General features: G+C 39.3%; 1 protein-coding gene across 4 annotated transcripts; it reads right to left on the bottom strand.

The window, feature by feature from the left end:
• Window positions 1-6106: 6106 nt before the first annotated feature.
• LOC139447359 (AP-1 complex subunit sigma-2) lies at window positions 6107-24159 on the bottom strand. 4 transcript variants are annotated; one of them, XM_071228668.1, is made up of 6 exons: window positions 24064-24159; window positions 22663-22841; window positions 21382-21490; window positions 19344-19481; window positions 17537-17593; window positions 6107-7624 (listed from the first exon to the last, which is right to left on the bottom strand). In XM_071228668.1, exons 1-5 carry the CDS (start codon window positions 24064-24066, stop codon window positions 17549-17551), a joined length of 474 nt encoding a protein of 157 aa, XP_071084769.1. In that variant the 5' UTR covers window positions 24067-24159; the 3' UTR covers window positions 6107-7624; window positions 17537-17548. The 4 variants fall into 4 exon arrangements, with proteins under 4 accessions (XP_071084769.1, XP_071084766.1, XP_071084770.1 ...); XM_071228669.1 differs by lacking the exon at window positions 6107-7624 and adding an exon at window positions 10550-11672; XM_071228665.1 differs by lacking the exon at window positions 17537-17593.
• Between the last annotated feature and the right edge of the window lie 1552 nt (window positions 24160-25711).

The following is a 25711-nucleotide window of genomic DNA, read 5'->3' as shown; positions in this document are numbered from 1 at the left end:
GGTGTTTTTGCTTGTTCAAACTAGTATGTAACCAAATACACAGTGTACCATCAACCTGGGAAAGGGCCTACCTACATGAACAAGCATACAAACTCCTATTGCTGCCATGACCATAACACAAGATGTGCAGTAAAGTAGTGCACATGTAAAGGGAAGTAACTGCATGCTATTTTGGGTCGTATGTTTTTTAGGATTAGGATTTTGTTTGTGTTTTTTAAATGGGGAAAACCCCCCGAAAAATGCGGCCTACTTAATGATGATGCAGGCTGTGCCTGAGAACCAAGACTATTATGTATTTTAGCCTAAGCGTTACACATTCTCTCTGAAAGTTAGATTGATGCACATGGCAATTCATATGTCTCTATACGCATGGTCTTTTGCACAATTATGTATTGCTCAAGGTCAGTTTGTCCAACACTTACATACTTTCATTACATTTTTCTACTGATATATTTTGGTATTAGACACTTTGTTATATTACCTACATGGGTAGAAAGATGGAGAGAAATAACTTTCTGATATTGTCACATGTGCATCTTAGGGATTGTTTAGTTGAAGTTTTCATGAAATATAACATAGTCATTTGAATACCAGGTTGACTTGACATGTTTACAGGGTAACATTCCATAAACATGATAAATGTTTCCTCATTTTCTTTCTTATGGTAAGGGCGGTTGGGTAGTCTAGTGGTTAAAGTGTTCAGATCCTGACATGGGTACAATGTGTGAAGCCCATTTCTGGTGTAACCTGCTGTGATATTGCTGAAAGATTGCTAAAAGCGGCATAAAACCATACTCACTCACTCACTTGTCGAGGTGGAGCACTATTCTCGGGACAGATATCTCCTGATTCCTTGAAGTGTGTAGGTTCTTCTCTGTGTTATACCTTGATCCCAGGCAGCGTCTTACCAAAAGATGTTAAAAGATGGTACTTGTTGTTACCCTGTCTGGCGCTCGGCATTAAGGGGCTGAAACAAAGACTGGTCGGCTCGGAGCCAGTATACTGTGTCTAAGTGGGGTATTCATGTTAAACTGCGGCATGGTATCTCAGTGGGCTAGCACTATAAATCGGCATCAGTCCGGACTATATAAGTGCAATAATCTTGGACGCGACGTTAAACCCCATTTCACCCCACCTTACCTCATGGCCTTACCCATAGTGTTTTCCTAATGGATTCCCATTTTGGAACTAACCGCACTGATAACCCTGCCATAATGTCAATGAAGAGATGAAGATGTCAATGAAGACACTCGCCTTTTTATACAAGTACCGTATTTGATGTAATAAGCACCCAGGGCGGTCTCAAAATTAGAAATAGGGGGCTGTTATTTGAATATTATTTTGATGAAAAAAAACAGTTGAAAGATTGTAAATTTCGTGGTTAATGCTGACAGCCTGAAATGTTTATATACAACAGAAATATTTTTCCAGAATTTAATTGCCCATAATTAAGGGTCCATATAACACAGGAGTGTGTATTCGACACGAATAAATAAGTGTTGTGTACATTGATCAATTGGAAGGGATGCTAACTAGATTGTTCACTAGCCAATATATTAGCAAATATCGCCACGGGCGCTTATTATGTCGAATACGGTACCTATATTTTAGATCATGCAACATCTATACTTTTCGAGTTGGAAAAAACATCTGTACCCTCTCCATGATTCCAACCCGATAAGTACCTAGAGTGAGTGAGTGAGTTGGGTTTAATGCCGCTTTTATCAGTATTTCAGTTGTATCGCGGCGTGTCAGCTTAATGTGGGAGGAAAGCCCGAAGTGATGCAGGTCTCAGACGTTTACCACTTCGGTGAAACCCACGCGCATGGGTATGGTGCCGAAAAACCTAGAAACATAATCGGGGCGAACCGGGATTCGAACCCACAATCATAGGTTTCTGGCGTGCCTAAGGGACGCAACTCTGCACAGCGAATCGCGGCGCCTTAGACGACTGGGCCACCCGTGCCCCCGATAAGTACCTAGAAGTTTGATGACTGAAAATATTAGTACATAACACACATTTGAAGGCAAGTGTTTTAGGAAGTGATTCACATTGCAGGTTTTGTGGGATTTTGATTCATGTGCATTATGGCAGGATTGTAAGTGTGGTAAGTTCCGAATTGTGAGTCTATTTGGACAAGACGATGGAACAGCCCCTGGCTGTTGAAAGTAGGGTTTTTCACCCTCCCTCTAATTACACTGTAGCAGATACCAGCACATGCTTGATAAAATGGCTGGTATCAGCATCAAAATGTCACAAAAGTGAAAATAGGGAAGTTGTCGTCCGCTCAAATTACTTGTTCTTTTCTGACGATGAAGTCATAGGTATTCAAGTGTTGTTGTGTCGGAGTGCCATGGGACATTCATGGTTGTATCACACAGGCTCATATTTATTACAGAATAGATATCAGTGCTACCCTCCAAAGAGTTTTTCCTTTATCCATGTTTCACTATAAACTTCAGAATAAACCATCTGTTACAATAAAATTGTTTACTTGTTTTCATCATGGTTTATAGGTTATGAACGGCCCTGAAGATCCGGGGTAGAATAGGTCTTCAGCAAACCATGCTTGCCGTAAAAGGTGACTATGCTTGTCGTAAGAGGTGACTAATGGGATCAGATGGTCAGGCTCACTGACTTGGATGATGCATGTCATCATATCCCAATTCCGTGGATCGATGCTCATGATGTCAATCACAGGATCGTCTGGTCCAGACTCGATTACTTACAGAATGCGGTCATATAGCTGGAATATTGCTGAGTGCGGCGTTAAGCAACAAACAAACAAACAAAGACAATGTTCCAGACAGCTAGGAGAAACTGGTATGGAACCTCACAGATCCTCCTTGTTGCGCATTGGAAGTTGGAACCTATGGAATCTCTCATCTTGTGCTTCATGTACTGTGTAAAACAAAGGACCTGTGTGCCGTCGACGATACTTTTCCAGCAGTTTCCCAGTATGCAGTTGGAATGACATTGAATAGTGATGCAAAAGTACATGACATTCATAACCTGGTTCTTAACAAGGTGGGGGCGGTCGGGTAGCCCAGTGCTTAAAGCGTTCGCTCATCATGCCGAAGAAGCGGGTTGGAATCCCGACATGGGTACAATGTGTGAAGCCCATTTCTGGTGTCCCCAGCCATGATATTGCTGGAATATTGCTAAAAGCGACTCACTCACACTCACACTCTTAACAAGGGCAACGAAAACCCTGTCAAGGTCATCATCGAGCTTGACCTGAAGGCTTCCAGATATATTAGTATAGTACTGTTGCAAAATAAACAACTGATGCGCAGAATTAATAGTGATGTGCCAATGCCCTTTAAGAAACATTTTAATTATAATTTACACGTTTGACAGTTACACATTTCTCCGGGACCAAACTTTCTCTGTTATGAGAGAATTGTGCCATGGATGCAACTGCACTGCAAATAGCAACAAGCCTGAAAGTGACCCATCCACTCCCTGACCTCCAGCTTGAGTTCATTACGAAGGTCATGTGTGGACAAACAAGTCATCAAGCTGTCTTAGGACCTGTGCCATTGTCATTCAACATGAGTGAGTGTGTATGGTTTTACGCCGCTTTTAGCAATATTCCAGCAATATCACAGCAGGGGACACCAGAAATGGGCTTCACACATTGTACCCATGTCTGGAATCGAATCCGGATCTTCGGCATGACGAGCAAATGCTTTACCCACCAGGCTACCCGACTGCCCCTCATTACACACGAGTGAGTGAGTGAGTATGGTTTTACGCAGCTTTTAGCAATATTCCAGCAATATCACGGTGTGGGACACCAGAAATGGGCTTCACACATTGTACCCATGTCGGGAATCGAATCTGGATCTTCGGCGTGATGAGTGAACGCTTTAACCAGTAGGCTACGTGACCGCCCCTCATTACACATGAAACATCTGCAGTTCTGGATATGTTTCTATATAAAAAAAGACAACAAGTTCTACATGTAACTGTTTATTGGTGCCTCTCATGGGAACAATACAACCAACAATTCAACAATAGAGACCCCTCTTCCACATCACAGTTTGATTCATGTAATATTTGACATCAAACAGTAAAAATAGATAATAATGGTTTTTGACGGATGAATTTATGCAACATCCCATAGAAAATATGTGGATATTTGATAAATAATTTGACCTTTACATTGTTTTACATTGTAAGTTACTTTCAATCATGTTAACCTTGATTTTGTAATAAAAAATAAATATTAGTGGCATTATATCTCACTGTGACACATACAACTTTGGTTAAAATATTACTTAAATGTACAAAAAACTGTAAGGCTATATATAAAAGTGTGAACCTTGATACCCTGACTAAGCATGACAGCATGTGCTCTGGTTTTCAAATGGCTATTTTGGTGCTGCAATGCAAAGCTAACTACATATATTCAACTATCTAAGTATCAAAATAGATTAATCTTGTGATCCTTATTTAACATGTGATTGTAATGGCGTTTGCAGAAGTGGTGTAAGTGAGTTGGGTTTAACGCCGCTTTTAACAGTATTACAGTTATATCTCGGCGTGTTGGCTTAATGTGGGAGGAAAGCCCGAAGTGATGTAGGTCTCAGACGTTTACCACTTCGGTGAAACCCACGAGCACGGGTATGGTGCTGACAAACCTAGAAACATAATTGGGGCGAACCGGGACTCGAACCCACAATCATAGGTTTCTGGCGTGCCCAAGGGACGCAACTCTGCACAGCGAATCGCGGTGCCTTGGACGACTTGGCCACCCGTGCCCCCCTGGCGTTTGCAGAAAACTCCTGAATAACAAAGTTGAGACAAAGTGGAATATTGATGAAAATGTAGTCAAGTCCCTTAAACTCGATATGGATGGTTGCATCTGATTATGTCAGATTAACGTGTATGTCGGATAGACGAAATTAGGTAGTATTAACGTTTGTGATCGAAAATCGGACAACTACACAATAGATAACAATATAATCATATTGTATTAAAAAATATAAAATGAAATATTAATTTTGTTATGTTAGTGGAATAATTCACTAATCATGCAACTTCTAAATTTGAGATTGAGGCAATCTAAGCAAGTGATTGTTCCTGTTTTTCTTATTTAAGGCATTATTTCAAAGTATAATGAAACAGATTAATGAGTGATTTCGGTAATTCGTTGCAAATTAGGTGCATCAGAGTCGGAGTGTGAGTCTGTTGGATTAACGGGTCTAAATGGCACTAATTTAATCGGTTCCCATCATTAATGTCGGAGAAAGCCAATTGTTGGACTCACGAGTGTCGGATTAACAAGACTTGACTGTATATCCCATTTAGTATGTCATGACTTTCTCTTGGCAAGATTGCAATGCTTTTCTAAGGATATGCCTAAGATAAAAAATATGGGTTTTTTTCTGACACAAAAATAACTTGTTTGTAAATGGTACTTTGTCTGGATGTACTGCTGTTGAAATGTATCCAATAAACACAACTGTTTGTTGTGCAACAAATGTGTAGGATGCGGAACATGGCCATGTAACCATGGTAACCAGGTGAATGGTAAGTGCACTTGTACGTCAGTATTGGGTGTAGCTACTCTGGCCTGCCTCAGACATCACCACACACATCACACAGTGAAGGCAAACATCCCCATCATCAAGGAATTGTACTTCCATTCTATTATGAACAACCAGGACCCATTTGTCACAGCTTTGTTTCAGGGGTGGCATCACCTGTCTGTCCCCCCTCACTACTTTTCTCTTTCCCTAAGAATTTCTCTCAGCTTGACATCAATAACACATGAAACTTCCTTCATAAGCCCCACCCACCCCCCACCTTCTAGACCAATCTGCCACCCCCTACCTTCTAGACCAATCTGGAAGTAACCTTTATAAGCCCCCCCACCCCCCACCTTCTAGACCAATATGGAAGTAACCTTCATAAGCCCCACCCACCCCCCAATTTCTAGACCAATCTGCCACCCCCCACCTTCTAGACCAATCTGGAAGAACCTTTATGAGGCCCACCCACCCCCCACCTTCTAGACCAATATGGAAGTAACCTTCATAAGCCCCACCCACCCCCCAATTTCTAGACCAATCTGCCACCCCCCACCTTCTAGACCAATCTGCCACCCCCCAATTTCTAGACAAATCTGGACGTAACCTTTATAAGCGCCCCCTACGCAGACAGAAAATTTAATTTACAGGACAGTCTGTATTTTCATGAATATATTACAGATTTTCAGAAAACAGCAGTGTCTACAGCTGGCTACTAACCAAAAATGTTTTCATTTCAATGATGTGGAACTGTGTTTGTTCACTACTACTTGAGCTCTGACAAAAAATTAACTCGATGTGTATGGTTATAATAAGTCAATTTACAAAGTGCCCAGGGTGTTTATTACGGCGACTACAGTACTCTTCTGAATCAAAGCTAGCCATAGATCTACTTCAAAAGTAATAATAAACTATTAGCTGGAAAAGATGAGTTTAAAGATGGGGAAAAGTGAGCCCTTAAACTACCGGGATTTCAAGTTGTATTTCTGAAGGTACATAACATGGGCTCAATAGCAAATGGGCTGATCTGATCACACTAGAATGGAGACATAACACACTGGATTATCGAAGGCAAAAGGATCCAACATTCTGCCCAGCAACAAACTATTCAATGCTTCATGAAATTCATTACATCACAACACCATAAAATCAAACAGCATTTCCACATTTGGTCACATAGATTGGCTAGTTAACAACTTTCACATTGGAATGAATGGACATGTCTCAATTTAAGTGTTCCAACAGGTTGGAATGTTTTTCTTAATGACCTTCACCTTCAGTATGACAAGAACAATGAGAAGCAGAGATTACAGGATGCAGACAAACATGTGGATGACATTCCAACCATTGTTTTCTAAGATCTTCAACTCTATAAATGCATAAGGACATATATTAGGAAATATACAATCAAAAGTAACCATGGCAGCATGGATAAAGTTGGTTGGTTGGTTGTTTAACGCCGCACTCAGCAATATTCCAGCTTTATGACAGCGGTCTGTAAATTATTGAGTCTGGACCAGACAATCCAGTGATTGATATCATGAGCATCCATGAACGCAATGGGGATCGATGACATGCATCAACCAAAATCAGCGAACATGAATGAAGAGAATCAGGATAGCTTACTCATAAACTACCATCATGTTCCTAATCAACAGCTAATCACTAATCACATTCACACTTAAACTCTAGTTCCTTTTAGCATCTACACCATGCCAATAGGACTACATCATTGAGATGATCTATCAGCAGTCACATCATTAAACTAATTAATGATTTGGTTGAAAAGAAAACAACCAACTTAATATGTCTGTCTATCTAATCAGTTTGATTTGTTTTTTCATGTATTCTTGTATCACCAAAATGATTATTATCTTATTGATACTGATTTGTCAAAACAAATGAAAACTGACAATGTTTTAACACTCAGCCTTGGAGATATATCATGAAAGTAGGCACATGAGGCAGGTGTGATCACCGTGGCAACAAGGAGGTATCACCATGACGACAGCAATACAAAGGACGCACACTAACTTGGAACAGTAAATCCCATCTCCTCGAGAATACTCTTCGGTTCTTCAGTTTCCTGTCGGGAACGGAGAGACAGAAATGAGCGACAAAACACGCCAAATCAAAATAAAGCACAAAGCACATTAAACTAGATCCCTAGAAATGATAAAGCATTAAGTCAAAGCAAATGGATGATGGTATTTGAATTTCAACTTTGTCAGGTACTACTACTAGAACATTCATGCTGATGAATTCTGAAATACTGAAAAGTTAAGCCTTAATATAATATTTCAATAACTGGAAATTATATAAAAAGAGTATAGATCTTAACAAAAACAGCTTAATCTAGTTCAACTGTTCAACAAATTATCTTGGGACATCAAGATTTCTCCACAGTCATGACAGTTTGATGGACAGACAAACATGCAGATTTCATGCACTCCAGCACAAAGCACAAGAGACAATAAAGACAGGGGCAAAGCATTGCTCATTTCAAATCTCTCCATTCCTCAGACAGGGCATTACTATATACATACTGATGTGGTATGGTATTGACATGCTAAGTCTACCTGGTTAGTATCCCATGCAGTTGTTAGTCCACAGGGGCATGCTCCAGTGGTGTACGTATGTGTGTGATATGAAAGATCAGGGGATGCTGGGGTGTTATAAATCAGATATATCCTGCTTTTGGTCACATGTATTCCAACTGTGTACAACATGTAATCATGTGTGTCCAGCTGAATGTCACATGTGTCCTGCTGAATGTCACATGTGTCCAGCTGAATGTCACGTGTGTTCTGCTGAATTCCACGTGTCCAGCTTCATGTCACGTGTGTCCAGCTTCATGTCACATGTGTCCTGCTGAATGTCGCATGTGTCCAGCTGAATGTCACATGTGTCCAGCTTCAAGTCACATGTGTCCTGCTGAATGTCACATGTGTCCAGCTGAATGTCACATGTGTCCAGCTGAATGTCACATATGTCCAGCTTCAAGTCACATGTGTCCAGCTGAATGTCACATGTGTCCAGCTGAATGTCACATATGTCCAGCTGAATGTCACATGTGTCCAGCTTCAAGTCACATGTGTCCAGCTGAATGTCACATGTGTCCACCTGAATGTCACATGTGTCCAGCTGAATGTCACATATGTCCAGCTGAATGTCACATGTGTCCAGCTTCAAGTCACATGTGTCCAGCTGAATGTCACATGTGTCCAGCTGAATGTCACATGTGTCCAGCTTCAAGTCACATGTGTCCAGCTGAATGTCACATGTGTCCAGCTGAATGTCACGTGTCCAGCTGAATGTCACATGTGTCCAGCTTCAAGTCATGTGTGTCCAGCTGAATGTCGCATGTGTCCAGCTGAATGTCACATGTGTCCAGCTGAATGTCACATGTGTCCAGCTGAATGTCACGTGTGTCCAGCTGAATGTCGCATGTGTCCAGCTGAATGTCACATGTGTCCAGCTGAATGTCACATATGTCCAGCTGAATGTCACATGTGTCCAGCTGAATGTCACGTGTGTACTGCTGAATGTCACATGTGTCCAGCTTCAAGTCACATGTGTCCAGCTTCATGTCACATAAACCCTAGCTGTGGGTGACATGTATTTCAGGGTTTTGTCACAGACAATCAGGCTGGCATACATGTGTATGTGTATGTGTATCTGTGTATGAGGTTCTGAATTCGTGGGAACACAGGATTTCAAAAAAAGCCCCACTGAATATCGTAACACAGACAATATTTGGGGGTCCACAATGACTTAGTTACATAAACTTGCATACATCTAGTGATAGGATTACCTAAACCATTAAGTTGAATCAATTCTGAAATGCAAACAACAGATTGACAGACCTTGACGTTTATCTACCTTCTCATATGCATGATATGTGAAAATTCAAAGAAACCTTTTTCAGACAGCACGTCAAGTCACTCAACAGTAACCTCACAACTAATACTTGATAGTGTCACTAATTAAATATACATGCATCAATCAAAATAAAAGCTTTCAGCTCCAACGGGCTTCTTCAAGCCATACATAACAAATATTGCGTTGACATTTTTCCAATGAATAAACATAATTTTGAAAAAAAGGTCTTAGAAAATAAGGAATACAGGTTATTTAAACTGTTATGCTAAAATTAAATTCTAGAGAATGAAGTGTCAAGATTATCTCAGTTAATCCCTTGGTAGCCAAAATGTCTCACCAATCTACATAGTTATTGAAAAGCTCAGTGAATTGTAGATTAATATCCAGCCATGGCAGTTACGACAACTTCAGAACAGTATAAAATATCAAAGACAGAGTGTAATAAGTCTTGATTATCTGTAAAAGGGAAATGAATAGGAATGAAGAATGGGGCAGTGATGCATATGTTAAGACTGAACTGTTGACACCATGACCTTATTATCACTCACATCATCGGTTGTCAGGGGTAACGCAGCAGCCAAGAAGGTTCAGAGTTCCTCCATTCTTCCTATGCAGGAGTAATGCCCAACACTACAGATATTATTCATTCAGAATCCTCCTCAAATGTCCAGTGTACAATATCATAACAAAATGGAGATGTAACACACTGAACAATCAAGGCAGATTCAGAATATTTCAGAAGCTGTTGTGTCAGATCATTTGATATCATCTCAAAAACCGACATGATATCGGTGAAAATCTTCCTCACATCAAGCTGCAACATCAGATTTACATTTGTTCTTTAGGAGCTTAGTATTTTTGGAATATTGTAACGCAGAAATATATTTTGTCCCTTATTTCACAGACTGCAAACATTAACCATGTCCACACACCCTCATTCGTTGACATGCACTACTGATCACAAGAGACCAACAGACTGGTTTCAGGCAGTGCTTGCACTGCTTCACTTTGCATGAAAACTCAAAAGATGGATTCTTTCATGACCTATGTTGTCAACTTTTGATATCACACAGGACAGCAAATTAAATACATAATTTGGAATGTTTTCCCATAAAAAACAACTGTAAATCTGACTTTGCAACATTATTGCACTAGCGAGCAATTATTTTCATTTGAAATTTCTATTGAGAAAAGCAAAGATCTCCCACTGAGACTATCCAGCCTTTTAAAAGAAACACACAACACATAGATACATACAGAAGTTTATTATGCTAAATTGTCCATACAAATTTACAAGCATTAGTTCATACTAACAGTGACTTGTTTAGTGATAAGCAATCTGTTTGTGTACTCACTTTGATTTCATCCTTATTTACTCCGTGAATAACATAAGCCACCTGACAAAATTTATTACTTGAAGTTTCTGATCAATATAATCTGAAAGGGCTTACTTGCACCTAAAGAAGGAAATCATAAGCTGAATGTTCAAAAGAGACTTAAGTTCATAACATTTCCGTTAAACTGGCATTTTTGCAAATACTTGTACACTGTTATCAGTTATTTTAACCAGTTCATGACATGACTATAACAGGCTCTAATTGTCCAGAACAACACCTTACAGAATAGACGACACAATTTGACTTGAGATCAACATGATCAAGATAGAGAAAGTATTATCTTTGTATATTAGACATAAGACTCATGTTATCTTAATGGATATACATGTACAACGATACCGGGTACTAGCTAGTTTGGAAGCCTGTGAATTGAACCGTCTGCTTACATAGTTACAACATCCTATATTACCAGATGTGTCATAAATCCTATTGCCATTTATGAGATCTGCACACCCTACCATCAGTGCAACACATTAAACAAAATCCAACAATGCTGCTACTTAATTCACAACCTAAGCTTGTAAATGAATACCGTCATAACCACGATAACCCCAAACATAAAACTTGTCAACGTGCATGGAAAATAATGTCAACGTTTGTGTTAGAAATGTTCATCATTTCGTCATGGAATTCAGTGCATCTAGTAAAAAAAATTAAACAAATGTATGTTAAATACAAAACAACCATTTGACTGTAAACTGACGTAGACAGCGTCCAATACACGAAATAGCAGTGGTCATGAGTGTCATGTGATTGGGTCATGTGATCACATCTGATGGTCACATGACTAGGAAGCAAATCTGTGAGCAATCATCCTAATCCGTGATCTTCGAAGAATCCTTGTGGGGTCTCCTCCTGAGAAAGGAGTTTGGATTTGTTAAGTATCCATGGCAACAGAAATAATTATCTAACTAAACTAAGCCCTGTCTTGAGGAATGAGAGTGAGGATGACTTGCTTGTCATTGTTAGAACTTTGTTGTCTCTCCAATCCAAACCAGAGAAAGGAAACTGATCCGAAACATCAGCAAAAGACTGTTTAGAAACGTTGTACCTGGCGACATTTCTGAACATGTCATTATAGCTACAGTTAGGGCCTCAAAATTAACAATCTTTCAACAGTTGTTCAACTCTGTTTTTTATCTCAACAAAATTATATTCTAAAAAGAGCCCCCTATTTCTAATTTTGAGAGCACCCTTGGCGCTTATTACGTCGAATACGGTACCCACATTTCTTGTACTGATGCATGACTTTACCACACAATGCTTGTATGACAAAGTATACTTCATTGAGTCATCACAGCCCTAACTAGTGTGTTACACTGACTGTTGCGTTCCCAGCCCCAGCCTTGGAAGACATATTCAAAGTTCTAACAGTGACCGGCACGGCCTGAAACAAAACAAACAGGTGCTTCTCTAACCAGCCTATCTAGGGGTCACCATCACCATGACTACCAGAAGACAAGGTCAAAGAGCACTGACCATACACACAACATAGAAAGTAAACAGACTTAACTACTTAACCATACGGTACATATCTTCCCGAGGCAAGAGAGTGAACTGACTTTAAAAGTCCAGTTTACACTCATGCCGAACTAGGCTGGAATTCCTAGGCGCGATCGTACCGCCACCAGTGGCTATTACGAGTAATGTCCTTTCTATGCCTCTCCTATGGACCAATCAGATTTCATCTCTCGTATCACTTGCATTTGCTTCAAGCAAAATGGCGGCGCCCAGTCAAGACGATCTGACCGATAATCAAGATCTAAAATTGTGATAAAACGGGTCTTGCATCACGAAGTGCATCAAAACACGTGAGCACCTTGATTAAAAACATGAAAAGATTTGGAAAATATCTGTTGACAACAAGTTGGCGGTGCACATGCTTTGCAAATCCTGCAATCGACCGACATCTGAATGACAGTTTACGAACCGGATTTCAATTTGGTGCGCGATTGTGATTGGACTATGCATAGACTCATTAGTCCAGCCAAAATGTAACTCCATAATACCAGCCTAGTTCGGCAAGGGTGGAAACTGGACTTTTATAGTCAGTTAACTCACTTGCCTCGGGAAGATGTACGGTACATGACAACAAGATACTGCTACTATGATCAGCTGATAATATACTGGCACAATGTCAAACACTTTAACTTTTATGTCTTTCACCGATATAATATTACATGATTGCTTTGTCATCCATATATACTTTTTATGGTAAGTGAATTACATAAGTGTACAGTGTTTAGTAAGTGTACATATTCTTTATTAGCACGCTAGTTATACAAGGAGATTAGTCACATATCCCTTGCCAATTTTGTTCTTCAGACGCATTTCTTTATATATTATCTGACAAAGTTGTGAGGGCAGGAATACCAGAAACTTATTTATTTTATGATTGGTCAATGCTATTGTCGCCATGTCAATAAAACATACTCTCTGAAATTCATATTTACCAAAAGAACATCTCAGCAAAAGAGCAATTTTCGAATTTTCAAGGTAAGTGTGACTAGGAAGTGAATGGGCTGATTGACAGAGCATGGATAACGATATGTAAGATATTATAATTAAAATGTACTGCAGATGTTGATATGATATATAATGCATTAGTTCTACATATATTTGATGACAGGTTGGTAGATATAATACATCTACTGCTGGGTCTGTTACTGTGGTTCTCTATCAGATATGTTATATATATATGTATACTCCGCCTTAAGTGTGGTCTTGCATATCAGTACATAGTAAACCATAGTGTGAATAAAAATGCCAATTCAGTTGTCATATATCCCATCTTTTAAAGTTTTACTGTCTACAATTTTTGCTGGCCAGACCAATTTGGTTTCTTGCTTCAGATATTTCGTAACCTCTCAGCCAATATGACAAAATACAGTAATCACAGAATTAACCACACTGCTCTAATAAGCAACACCTGATCAACTTCTGGACTAATCCTTACCAACTCCTAGATCATTCTGTAAGTAATCTCTTAATAATCTCCCCATAACCAACTCCTAGACCATTCCGTAAGTAATCTCTTAATAATCTCCCCATGACCAACTCCTAGACCATTCTGTAAGTAATCTCATAATAATCTCCCCATGACCAACTCCTAGACCATTCTGTAAGTAATCTCTTAATAATGACCCCATGACCAACTCCTAGACCATTCTGTAAGTAATCTCTTCATAGTTGCACACCAACCAACTTCAAGACGAGTTTGTAACTACTGTAAGTAATTTCTTCATATCGCCCAATGACCAACTACAAGACCATTCTGTATGCAATCTCTCCATATCGCCCCCAACCCAACTTCCAGGCCATTCTGTATGCAATCTCTTTATATCGCCCACTACCCAACTTCAAGACCAATCTGTATGTAATCTCTTCATATCGCCCAACGACCTACTACAAGACCAATCTGTATGTAATCTCTTCATATCGCCCCCCAACCCAACTTCCACACCAATCTGTATGTAATCTCTTCATATTGCCCCCGACCCAACTTCCAGACCAATCTGTATGTAATCTCTTCATAATCACCCCCTACCAACTTCTAGACCAACCGAGACCAAAATTATATGACAGACCATATTTTTCTTGTCACTATTACAGATTTTGTTTTTACACAAAACAGAAGCGTAGAAGGGACATGGAAATGACAGGTATTTATTTTCCAAACAGATTTTGTCAAATTTTGTTGTTGAAACCATTTGTTCACCTGCTCAATCTCTGAAACTATTTAACTCCTTTAGGGCTTCAACCAGAGCTCCACTTCGTGAATGTTCTAAGTGCCCAGGTCTTATGGCAAATGGGGTCAGGGAACAGGTGTTATGGCAGGTACGGAGTCCATCAAATAGAGTCAGGAATACATTGTCCACAATAATAATGGAAAAAAAAGCTTACACTGTCAGTGAGATTGTCAGGACTTGGAGCAAATTTGAAAGTATTTTAGTAAATCACACCATGCAAACTACAGAGGGAGGACAGACCGAACTGACCGTGGTCACAGACCGTTACCACTTTTGTGGAACATGAGTGAGTAAGTGAGTGAGTGAGCGAGTTGGGATTAACGCCGCTTTAAACAGTATTCCAGTTATATCACGGCGTGTCAGCTTAATGTGGGAGGAAAGCCCGAAGTGATGCAGGCCTCAGACATTTACCACTTCGGTGAAACCCACAAGCACGGGTATGATGCTGACAAACCTAGAAACATAATCGGGGCGAACCGGGATTCGAACCTGCAATCATAGGTTTCTGGCGTGCCCGAGGGATATGGAACATAAGAGCTCAGGTGTGGTCTTGATTGACCAAGAATCATAACTGGGATATTTTGGATTCAAACCTATTACTATCAGACTATAGTACTAGCAGTAGATGAAGGATGCTATTCTGGTAAATCTTCACAATCAGTTGGGATGCATGAGATCAATAGGTCAATTATGATGTGTAAGAATATTAAGGATATGAGTTTGAAAATGTTAGTGTATTCTACAATACATGTCCAGCTCTGAACAAAAAGAGGACTTGATACATTGACAGGGATAATTCTAGGGTGGGGCCTTGTGCTTTTAGCGCCTAAATTAAAAAAAAGGCCCACATGTTCAAATACAATGGGGCATTTGAACATTATGCTGGGCCCATGTCAGAAAATATCTAGAGCGAACCCAACATTTAATAAAATAAGAGTAGAGATCATATCAACTTCAAATTTAAATTTCTAGCTGTAGATAAAGATGTTTCTACATTAATGCCATACTCATAAATTACCTAACCTTACTCCTAGAATGCAGTGGAAGACTCAAACTTAGCATATTTTTAATTTACTTTAAATATTAAATTTTAATATTAAAGTAGCTCTGCACACGTTGCAAATCTGGCCTGGTCTTGTTACCATAATATCAACACCACAACTTTTCCTAAGCCTAAAGTGACCATAAAGGAAGATAATTTATGAAGTGAACTGATCCCACTCAGCCATCCGATTCCCCTTAGTCGTATTCAGAAAGAAGCTGGTGCTTAAATTTATATAGTGTAACTTGTAGCCATGATAGACAGAACAGCATTCACATTAGAGGAAGATGCACGACCGATATGGAAATCAGTAACAAACACAACAGAACACTTCCAAACACATTCACACAGAACGCAAACTGGTGGCCCATTCGGTGACTGAGAGATAGTATGCACTAGACTGGCTAATAACGTAGAAGTGGTGGTCATTCCAACATTCTCAAAGCAAGAGATCACACATCGGTAAACAACTGTTGTCATCCATGGCAAGCTGTTCATTTCACTTGTCAGTGTCACAAACATTACAGTTTTATATGGTAGGGGATATATTCAGGAATTACTTCATTTAATACGCGTGGAAGGATCACCAGGACAAATTACGGACCATGAATTAAAAATGATTTTAACAAGCAGTATATGTGAAATGATACACCATATAATAAAATAACATTGAGGAGCTACAGGAAAGTTTTTCATTTTTCATACCACACATACCGTATTCGACGTAATAAGCGCCTCGCTCTAATAAGCGCCCACTGTGTTATTTGCTAATATATTGGCCAGTGAACAATCCCAGGTAGCACCCTTTCCGATTGATCAGTGAACACAAGACTTATTTATTTGTTATATGGGCAATTAAATTCTCGAAAATATATCTATCGTGTATGATACACACAGATTCTTCTTTTATATATTTTCAGGCTGACCACAAAATTTACAACCTTTCAACCTCGTTTTTAATCTCACCAAAATTATATTCTAATAAGAGCCCCCTATTTCTAATTTTGAGAGCGCCCTGGGCACTTATTACGTCGAATACAGTATTTAAATACATGATTCATATTACATGACTTTGAATTCCCCAATTACAAAGATCCACAAAGAAACATAGGAACAGTTTAAACCCAACTCTATTTCATGTCTTATTTACGTAGTATTTACGAGTATGGCTCGGTCGCTGATGATAAGCTGTGATGGATATTTTTATTTCAAAAGTTTGGGATGAAAGAGACGTTCACCAATGTTAATCGATCTTGTTGATTCTCCCAATTGTTTTGTTCTGTGATGTAAAAGTGACAAATTATTTGAAATCATGATAATTGTAGACATCAAACAATTGTTTTAACACAAAATTGTGGTCTATTTTATTAACAGCCTCTAACTCTAACATCCAATTGTTTTTGTGAATCCTCAAGCATGTCAAGACCCTGAAGAATATGGCAAGTTTTTCGTTCCAGATGTAACCATGGTAACATATGGTAACAAATATCACAAGAATGGGATTTTGTTTCTTTTGTAATTAGGAGGCAATTAGCAAACATTCATTACTGAATTTAAAATCCCGTTTTGTTTGTTATCCACGAATGCCTTACTTGCGATAATAACAAGATATGGGTAAGATGGGGCAGGTAACGTAATACAATAACATAATACTATAGCGGACGATCTTTTCGCGAACTTAATCCTCGGAAAAACTGATGTGTCAAACAATCTAACATTACAGGAGCTAGGTCAAATGGGGTAACCTTAGAAACAGTAACTCTTATCAAAACCACTTCAGTAACGACTGTAGTTCAATCTACACACCTGTGTCAGTTAGTGACATTGACATGTGAAACAAAAGCCTGCCATGACAAGGGAGACAACTACGACATGAATCTCCGAAGCCTGTCGACTGAGCAGCGCTGCGATGAGGATTAAGGGCTAACCTGTGAAGTGGATTATGTTAATCCATATTCTTTAAGCGCAGTTTCTATCGCTTCATCCTTCAAATCAAAACAACCATTAACATTCAATGAATATATATGAGAGTAGGGATAGACATTTAGGAAAAGATTAAATAGTCCTCTTATAGAGGCTATTAAAGTGTTCTGGATACTGCAAAACAAGGAGAATACAAGACTTACACTTACAGAATTATAAATCATCCATCTCCTCACATAAACAAATACTCTTCTATATGAGGGGAATAGTAAACAAATATCTCATGCATGGATTCAGAACGTTTAATCGAAAGGTCACATTGCTGCATCTATTAGACAATATGTGCACGTGTAATATAAAAATCAAAGTTAGTATATCTGTTTTCACACTTGTGGCATGCTACGTAAACAACCAAAAGTGCACTAATCATTCAACCATGTTTAGAAGAAAGACACTTCAAAGTTCCAAACTGATACCATTCTTACTACAAATTTGAACACTCAAAAATGCATAACAAAAGAAATTTCAAATCAAATATAAAAGACTTTACTTTTGCCATTGCTGGTATGGTCAAATTTCTCCTTAAATGCACATGACTGTAACCATGGTAACTGTTCACCATATTCATCAGCTTATGATTTACAATAGTTATTGTTAACTCTTCCAAACTGTAAAGTAAACTGAACATTCCAAAAGAAATGAAAATGTGCAAATAACATTCATCACAGGAAAACATGATGAAGATGAGAAAGGAAGTCAGTCATCAAAGTAATCGAAAGTAAAGACGAAATAAGATAAACAAAAGGAAACCACGTTTGTTCCGGATAGTTCCAATCTGAAAAGTTCAAACTCCTCTCAACATGCTAAAAGTGCTTAAACAAAACAGCCGTAGCTTTTCCCAGCATGCTCTGGGTCCGAGGATAGACGATGCTGAAACTAACAGCTTGTGTTTCTTATGTAACCATGGCAACAAACCTTCCAGTGCATTGTGGGTACTCTATTTATAGCTGGTGACATGATGCGGCTTGCTTAACATGTTTGACAAGACAGTTCCTTAACATACATGCAGTTAGAATGTGTTGGTTAGTATTCATCTTAATTAAGTTAGCAGAACACGAAGCATCAATTCCAAGGTTAATAACGATGAACCCATGCCACGCTACGAAAAACAAATGCTCTATCTTGCTTTCATACGTAAGAAAAGTATTTAGACAATGACAAGGATTTTGATTCAATGACTATCTTAATAGGAACGAACATGATCATCATGTCTCATCATGTTATGTTTAACCCCATCTAAATATTTCTTTCATTTAGATTTTTGCAAGTAGAAAATGCAATTATTCCAGGAGAAAGGCGAAAAGGTGAAGAGAGTTTAGGTCGGACATGCCTCAAAGCTCTAAGATAAAGCAAGAACAAATATGTTTTAGTGTCAACATACAATACACCAATGTCCACAGGAGGCAGGAAACAGAATTAACCAGGACCCATAAGAACACTTAATACAGTGTTAAACTGTTGTTTCATGTCTCGCAAAAAATCTCTCTTGGATCTTAAAAATAACCCTGACAACATAAGGCAATCACTGCTTTTCCTTAAAACTTAACAAAATGTAATAAAAATCCCTTTGAGTGTTGAAAAATAGTTCTTTACAATTAAAAATAACATTAACTGGTAGTAATATACCTCCGAGATCCATCATGGTCTCTTATGATTCAGGAACTGCTTCATTTGTGTTTCCATCCTCAGACAGACATGGGTATACTGTGATTGTGACTGGAGACATTCAAGTACCCTGGAAGATAGGCTCACCTCTTGTAACAGGTCCTGTGCAGCTATGGCCTTGAGCACATTCTTCTTGCTCGTTTCTTGCACCTCCCCGCCCAGTAGGAACTCGTCTAACATGAAGTAAGCCTTCTCGAAGTTGAAGATTATGTCTAGCTCACACACCTGAGGAGCAATGGTGGACATAATATACTACTCCAGTTTTGGTAGGGATATTTTTTATTTTATTTTTAAGATACACCAGACTGATTATCATAAGATGTAAGTGTATATTTAAAAAGAATGACATATACCTATCCCTATCAAGAGTAGAAAAGTATTTTGTTTGTTGTTTAACACCACATTTGTTTGTTTGTTGTTTAATGCCGCACTCAGCAATATTCCAGCTATGTGACGGCGGTCTATAAATAATCAAGTCTGGACCAGACAATCCAGTGATTAATATCATGAGCATCGATCCACGCAGTTGGGATCGATGACGTGCATCAACCAAGTCAGCGAGCCGGACCACCTGATCCCATTAGTCGCTTCTTACGACAAGCATAGTCGGCCTTTACGGCAAGCGTGGGTTGCTGAACACCTATTCCATCCGATCTACACCACATTCAGCAATATTACAGCTATATACAAGTCACCGAGGTTGACCCCCCCCCCCCCCACCCCCACGATCCATTAAGTAGCCTCTAATGACCAGCACTGGTTGGTGGGGACTATTTCAGTGACTGATATTGTGAAAACCGAGCTATGCCGTCAGGGTAAGATGAGGCCCTATCAGTCAAGTCACCGAGGTTGACCCCCCTCCACGATCCATTAAGTAGCCTCTTATGACCAGCACTGGTTGGTGGGGACTATTTCAGTGACTGATATTGTGAACACCGATCTATGCCGTCAGGGTAGGATGAGGCCCTAGATGAGACACCCCCCCCCCCCCCCCCAACGATCCATTAAGTAGCCTCTTATGACCAGCACTGGTTGGTGGGGACTATTTCAGTGACTGATATTGTGAACACCGATCTATGCCGTCAGGGTAGGATGAGGCCCTAGATGAGACCACCCCCCCCCCCCCCCCCCCGATCCATTAAGTAGCCTCTTATGACCAGCACTGGTTGGTGGGGACTATTTCAGTGACTGATATTGTGAACACCGATCTATGCCGTCAGGGTAGGATGAGGCCCTAGATGAGACCCCCCACCCCCGATCCATTAAGTCGCCTCTTATGACCAGCACTGGTTGGTGGGGACTATTTCAGTGACTGATATTGTGAACACCGATCTATGCCGTCAGGGTAGGATGAGGCCCTAGATGAGACCCCCCCCCCCCCCCCCCCCCCCACACACGATCCATTAAGTAGCCTCTTATGACCAGCACTGGTTGGTGGGGACTATTTCAAACCCGGAATCCCCACAGAGGGGGGGGGACATAATAAGTTGGAGTGAATGTTTTCTAATTAACAAGAAGATCAAATGCCCAAATTAAATCATTGCGTAAGCCTGTAAGAATTCCACAGAGCTCACCATGTCACAAAGAGATCTTTGTGCCATGATTGTCAGAATAAACATGATTAGGTTTGGGAGTAAAGCTGCTTAAGACCTATTTGTGGAAAGATACGCAGATCACTCATGGTTAATACATGTTTCCCACATTTGACTCTTATGACATGAAGAACTGGGGGACTTAGCTATAACCCTGGAATCCCAACTTCACTTTTGATTTCACAAACATCTACTCTAGAATGTTGCATTACCTAATAACAAAATGCTTTCTATCACATGTGTAAGTGGCATTCAGAAGCTGTTGTTTGTAGTTTAACGCCACACTCAGCAATATTCCAGCTATATTCCAGCAGTCTGTAAATTGAGTCTGGACCAGACAATCCAGTGATTGACATCATGAGCATTGATCTATGCAATTGGGATGCAATGACATGCAATCACACAAATGATCTCATTCGTCACCTCTTACTTCAAGCGTGGGTTGCTGAAGACCAATTCTAGCTTAGATCTTCATGAGGTAAAAGCTGTAGCTTTAAGAAAAATAGTATATAACATTTATGGAAAATACTCACACTTCCGAAGTATTTATCCAATAGTTCAACATATCTGTGGATGATTTCTAATGTAAGCAGCTCATTATCCTCAGGTTCGATAGCACAGCAGAAGTACAAACTGGCATATCTGCAGACAAAATAAAATGATAGCGTGTCATTTATGACGATTCATTCAACAACATTTTTCAAAATTTAGCATGAACATGTAACTGTAAATCAAAGGGTCCATGTTATTACACCATTGTGTAGGTTTGAGACTTTGGTGAGTGAGTGAGTGAGTGAGTGAGTGAGTGAGTGAGTGAGTGAGTGAGTGAGTGAGTGAGTGAGTGAGTGAGTGAGTGAGTGAGTGAGTGAGTGAGTGAGTGAGTGAGTGAGTGAGTGAGTGAGTGAGTGAGTGAGTGAGTGAGTGAGTGAGTGAGTGAGTGAGTGAGTGAGTGAGTGAGTGAGTGAGTGAGTGAGTGAGTGAGTGAGTGAGTGAGTGAGTGAGTGAGTGAGTGAGTGAGTGAGTGAGTGAGTGAGTGAGTGAGTGAGTGAGTGAGTGAGTGAGTGAGTGAGTGAGTGAGTGAGTGAGTGAGTGAGTGAGTGAGTGAGTGAGTGAGTGAGTGAGTGAGTGAGTGAGTGAGTGAGTGAGTGAGTGAGTGAGTGAGTATGGTTTTACGCCGCTTTTAGCAATATCCCAGCAACATCACAGCGGGGGACACCAGAAATGGGCTTCACACATTGTACCCATGTCGGGAATCGAACCAGGGTCTTCGGCGTGACGAGCAAACGCTTTAACCACTAGGCTACCCGACCGCCCCTTGAGACTTGGTGAGTCTCTTGATTAAAATACGATAGCAGCAAACTTCATCAAGTTCATGACATGAAGTATACAGAAAATTTTATCTTATCCTGACTCATACTTATTGCTTATCTCTCTCTCTTAAGTATACGAGTCTTAGCGCTAATTCACATACTTTAACGAAGACTTACGACCAGATTTCAAGGCGTTTATAAATTTCAGTGACACACTCAAATTACTGGGTGTTCGTCGTATCGACCACTGCTGTCTTGTACCATCACTGTACCATCACATAATTTTGTACATGTATTCCATTGCTGAGGAAAATCATACAAATTATAACTGAATTTAATGAATTTCCTGAACCTGTGGGAGTCACGACTTGGGGAAACTGTGTTGTGTTGGTTAAGCACGTAGACCGGAGAGAAAACAGGCTAACAATAACTTCATGACAGGGAAATTGTGTCCTTGTTTTGCAATGTTACATATAGATCAGACAACAGAAAATAAAGCTTGACCTTTTATAAACAATTTTAAGATCTTTCCATTCAAGAAAGCTGCACATCTTTGGTTTCCTGGCTAAGACCATTGTTACTAATTCTCGTGTGATCTTCTTCTTCGTCTTGTCTGTGTTGGCAACATACCACTTCTGTAGCCGGAGTTTGCCTTGCCGGCTAAACAGAAGCATAAACTGCATCTGAAATTAAAGAAATAACAACATAAACAACCAACATTATATTGCTTCTAAGTGAAATGATAAAGTACTACTCGTAAATGCTTTCATGAATTGTTTGATAGGCATTTCTTAGAGTGAGTGAGTATGGTTTTACGCCGCTTTTAGCAATATTCCAGCAATATCACGTTGGAGGACACCAGAAATGGGTTCACACTTGTACCCATGTCAGGAATCGAACCCGGATCTTCGGCATGACGAGTGAACGCTTTAACCACTGGGCTACCCGACCGCCCCGCATTTCTTAGAAGCTGACGGATGACAAAGTTGATACAACTTATCAATAACAACTTCTTTGATATACCATGTCAAGCAAGACTTCATGAGTGACACCCTCCAATCAAAGTTTGTGGAACGTAGAAAACGTATGTGAAGGACTTAGAGTATATCATGTGAAGCCAAAGAACACCTTTTAGAAACCCAGCTCATCATTGATGTTAAATAACTCAATTTGGATTGAATAATTTCAGTATACTGTAAACTGTAAATGACAAAGGTATGGCATGGAGTGTACGAATAACCATGATAAACGTCCGGGACTGTCCTGTAATGACTGTCTGGGAAAACACACATCTGAATTACAACATTAGCAATTCAATGTTCTGCTTCAAAAAAGAGTTATGGTAATTAAAAAATAAAATATATAAAACTTCCCAAAGGACTGAAATGAATAATAGCTCCTAGCTCAGGGGTGAATGTTCACTATATTTTAACTATATTTCTGTGTGACAACCACAATATGATTATCAGATAATGACAAGATAAAACATGAAGGTTTCTATTAATCATGTTCATAGGGACTGTAAGACCTAATAGCTTCATATTCACCCAGGCTGTCGATATTAAATGGAGCAATTTCACTTCAAACCCTGACAGTCTTGGATGATAATGTTATACAACTGTTTGACTGGCATACTAGAAGTTGGTGAGTAAATATGAAAACGTACAATTTTATGGATAACAAGTTGTTCGTTTTCTGATATTATATCAGTACTAGCCTATGGGATTAATACCGGATGAAATGATTTGATACATGGGCGTGGCAATATGTATAAAATATGTTTAGGGTTGGAATGGCCTCATAAAATAGCACATGATTATTTCAACTTCTTCTCGGTTCAAAATTAGATAAATATTAATGCGACAAAGACAGATATATAAGTATTGTTTAAACTAGTGTTCTCACCATTTTTGAAAATCTGTTCTGGGCTTATATACGATGAAAAATACAAAGACAAATATCACATTTTGCACAGCTTCCAGCTCATTATTCAGGATGTGTTACACGTCATCAATTGTGTGAAAATTGAAATTACGAAACAAACCAAAAAAAACGATTTTTAATTGGAAGCAATCGCTTATCCCTTTTGGCGTGTTAATGTTAACGGAAAGAACATGTCGGTTATAATCTATAGGTAGTCTTTTAGGTCATAGATAGAAAAGTTTTCGAAGTAAGACCATGTTGTCCTTGATTCGTGTGACAGTCACTTCAACCTTTGTATTGAACCAAGCACTGTGCACATAATTTGATGACGTAGTTTGCAGCCGTTCACATAAAGGTTTGGCTTGTGAAACATTTGCATTTCATTAATGCAGTTCTTCTCCATAATTACCCACCAACGTTCGTTAAATTGCTGGTTTTGTTCACAAGAAATAGCAAATTGATCTGAATGTAACATCGTTTGGACATGTCAAATGTTATTATAGACAGAAAATGATTAAATGTTGGGTTACCATCTGGTTACATAACCTTAGTGATACCTAGTGCGTCAACGAGTACATACGTATATCATGTATATTGTACTTTTTAGTTTACAACATAGTCCATACTTTAATTGGCTATTCTTTCTTAATTGTATTCGTCGAAAATAGATGAACTTTATTTGTATGGTTGTATAGTGATTGTAAACGGCACGAATTCTTCTCTCAAATTTACATTACAAACTTTACGAGCGTGTCAGTGATGTGTCACAGGGATGGGACGTTTCACGTTTAGGTTTAATATCCCTATTTAAGTATACTAAATCATATTCTGTATTTAGTACATGAGTCAGTACACAGCATTAGACACGTCAGAGGCCTGTTCCACAAAGCGATCTTAGCGCTAAGTTGATAATAACTCTCCTACTTTAATTAACTAGGCTTACGACCAGATTTTGAGGTGTTTGTAAATTTCAGTGGCACACTTAAACTACTGGGCGTTTGACATATCGACCACTGCTGTCTTGTATCATTACGATTTGAGATTTGCTATAGGTTTGGAACATGATCATCATGGGACACCTTGCAGCACAGTTTTTTTTCAGCAAATGTCGTTTACAATTCATTGCAATATGACATAAGAGGATTTCAGATAAACCAATCAAATCATGCATAGAGAATCAGGTCACTGGCTGCCGAATTCTAACTTGGAGCTTCAATCCATTTTTGAAATGGGAGAAGTTTTTGTGCAAGAAATAACATTAGCGATAAATGTAGAAAACTTTCCATTTGGGCACTTTTAAAGTTTATTGCATTTAACACCGAAATTTTGTCTGAAGTTTTCTAGCGCTCGTATTATTGCTGCCATTTGAAAATACACCATCAGTTACCTTCCTTGCCTTTTGATTATAAGGTGTTCGGTGATTTGAGTGTGATAATAACATACCTTGTAATTTGAAGGCATCACTGAAATCTCAAGGGAAAGGTGCCCATAAAGAATAACGTCCCTTTAAGGAAGAGTAATCGTTCTTCTCGCGCTAGTCAAATAAACCTCTAAACACCCAGTGATCTGAAATTTGCATTAACTTAATATCTGGTGTTGTGTCCGAACCTGGGAAAGCTATCATTTCTCA

Source organism: Haliotis cracherodii, unplaced genomic scaffold (genome assembly GCF_022045235.1).
Source record: "Haliotis cracherodii isolate W230 unplaced genomic scaffold, xgHalCrac1.p SCAF_7, whole genome shotgun sequence".
Taxonomy (NCBI): Eukaryota; Metazoa; Mollusca; class Gastropoda; order Lepetellida; family Haliotidae; genus Haliotis; species Haliotis cracherodii.
Note: the sequence above shows the minus strand (reverse complement) of the source record. Positions and strands in the feature narration are given on the sequence as shown.

What these genes read in the sequence shown, in the direction of transcription:
- LOC139447359 (XM_071228665.1), bottom strand. An exon ending in CTTAAAATTGTTTATAAAAG is followed by an intron (nt 21,491 to 22,662) that starts GTCAAGCTTTAT and finishes TTTTGTCTGCAG; the next exon opens with ATATGCCAGTTTGTACTTCT. An exon ending in CACAGGACCTGTTACAAGAG is followed by an intron (nt 7,625 to 19,343) that starts GTGAGCCTATCT and finishes CGTTCCCGACAG; the next exon opens with GAAACTGAAGAACCGAAGAG.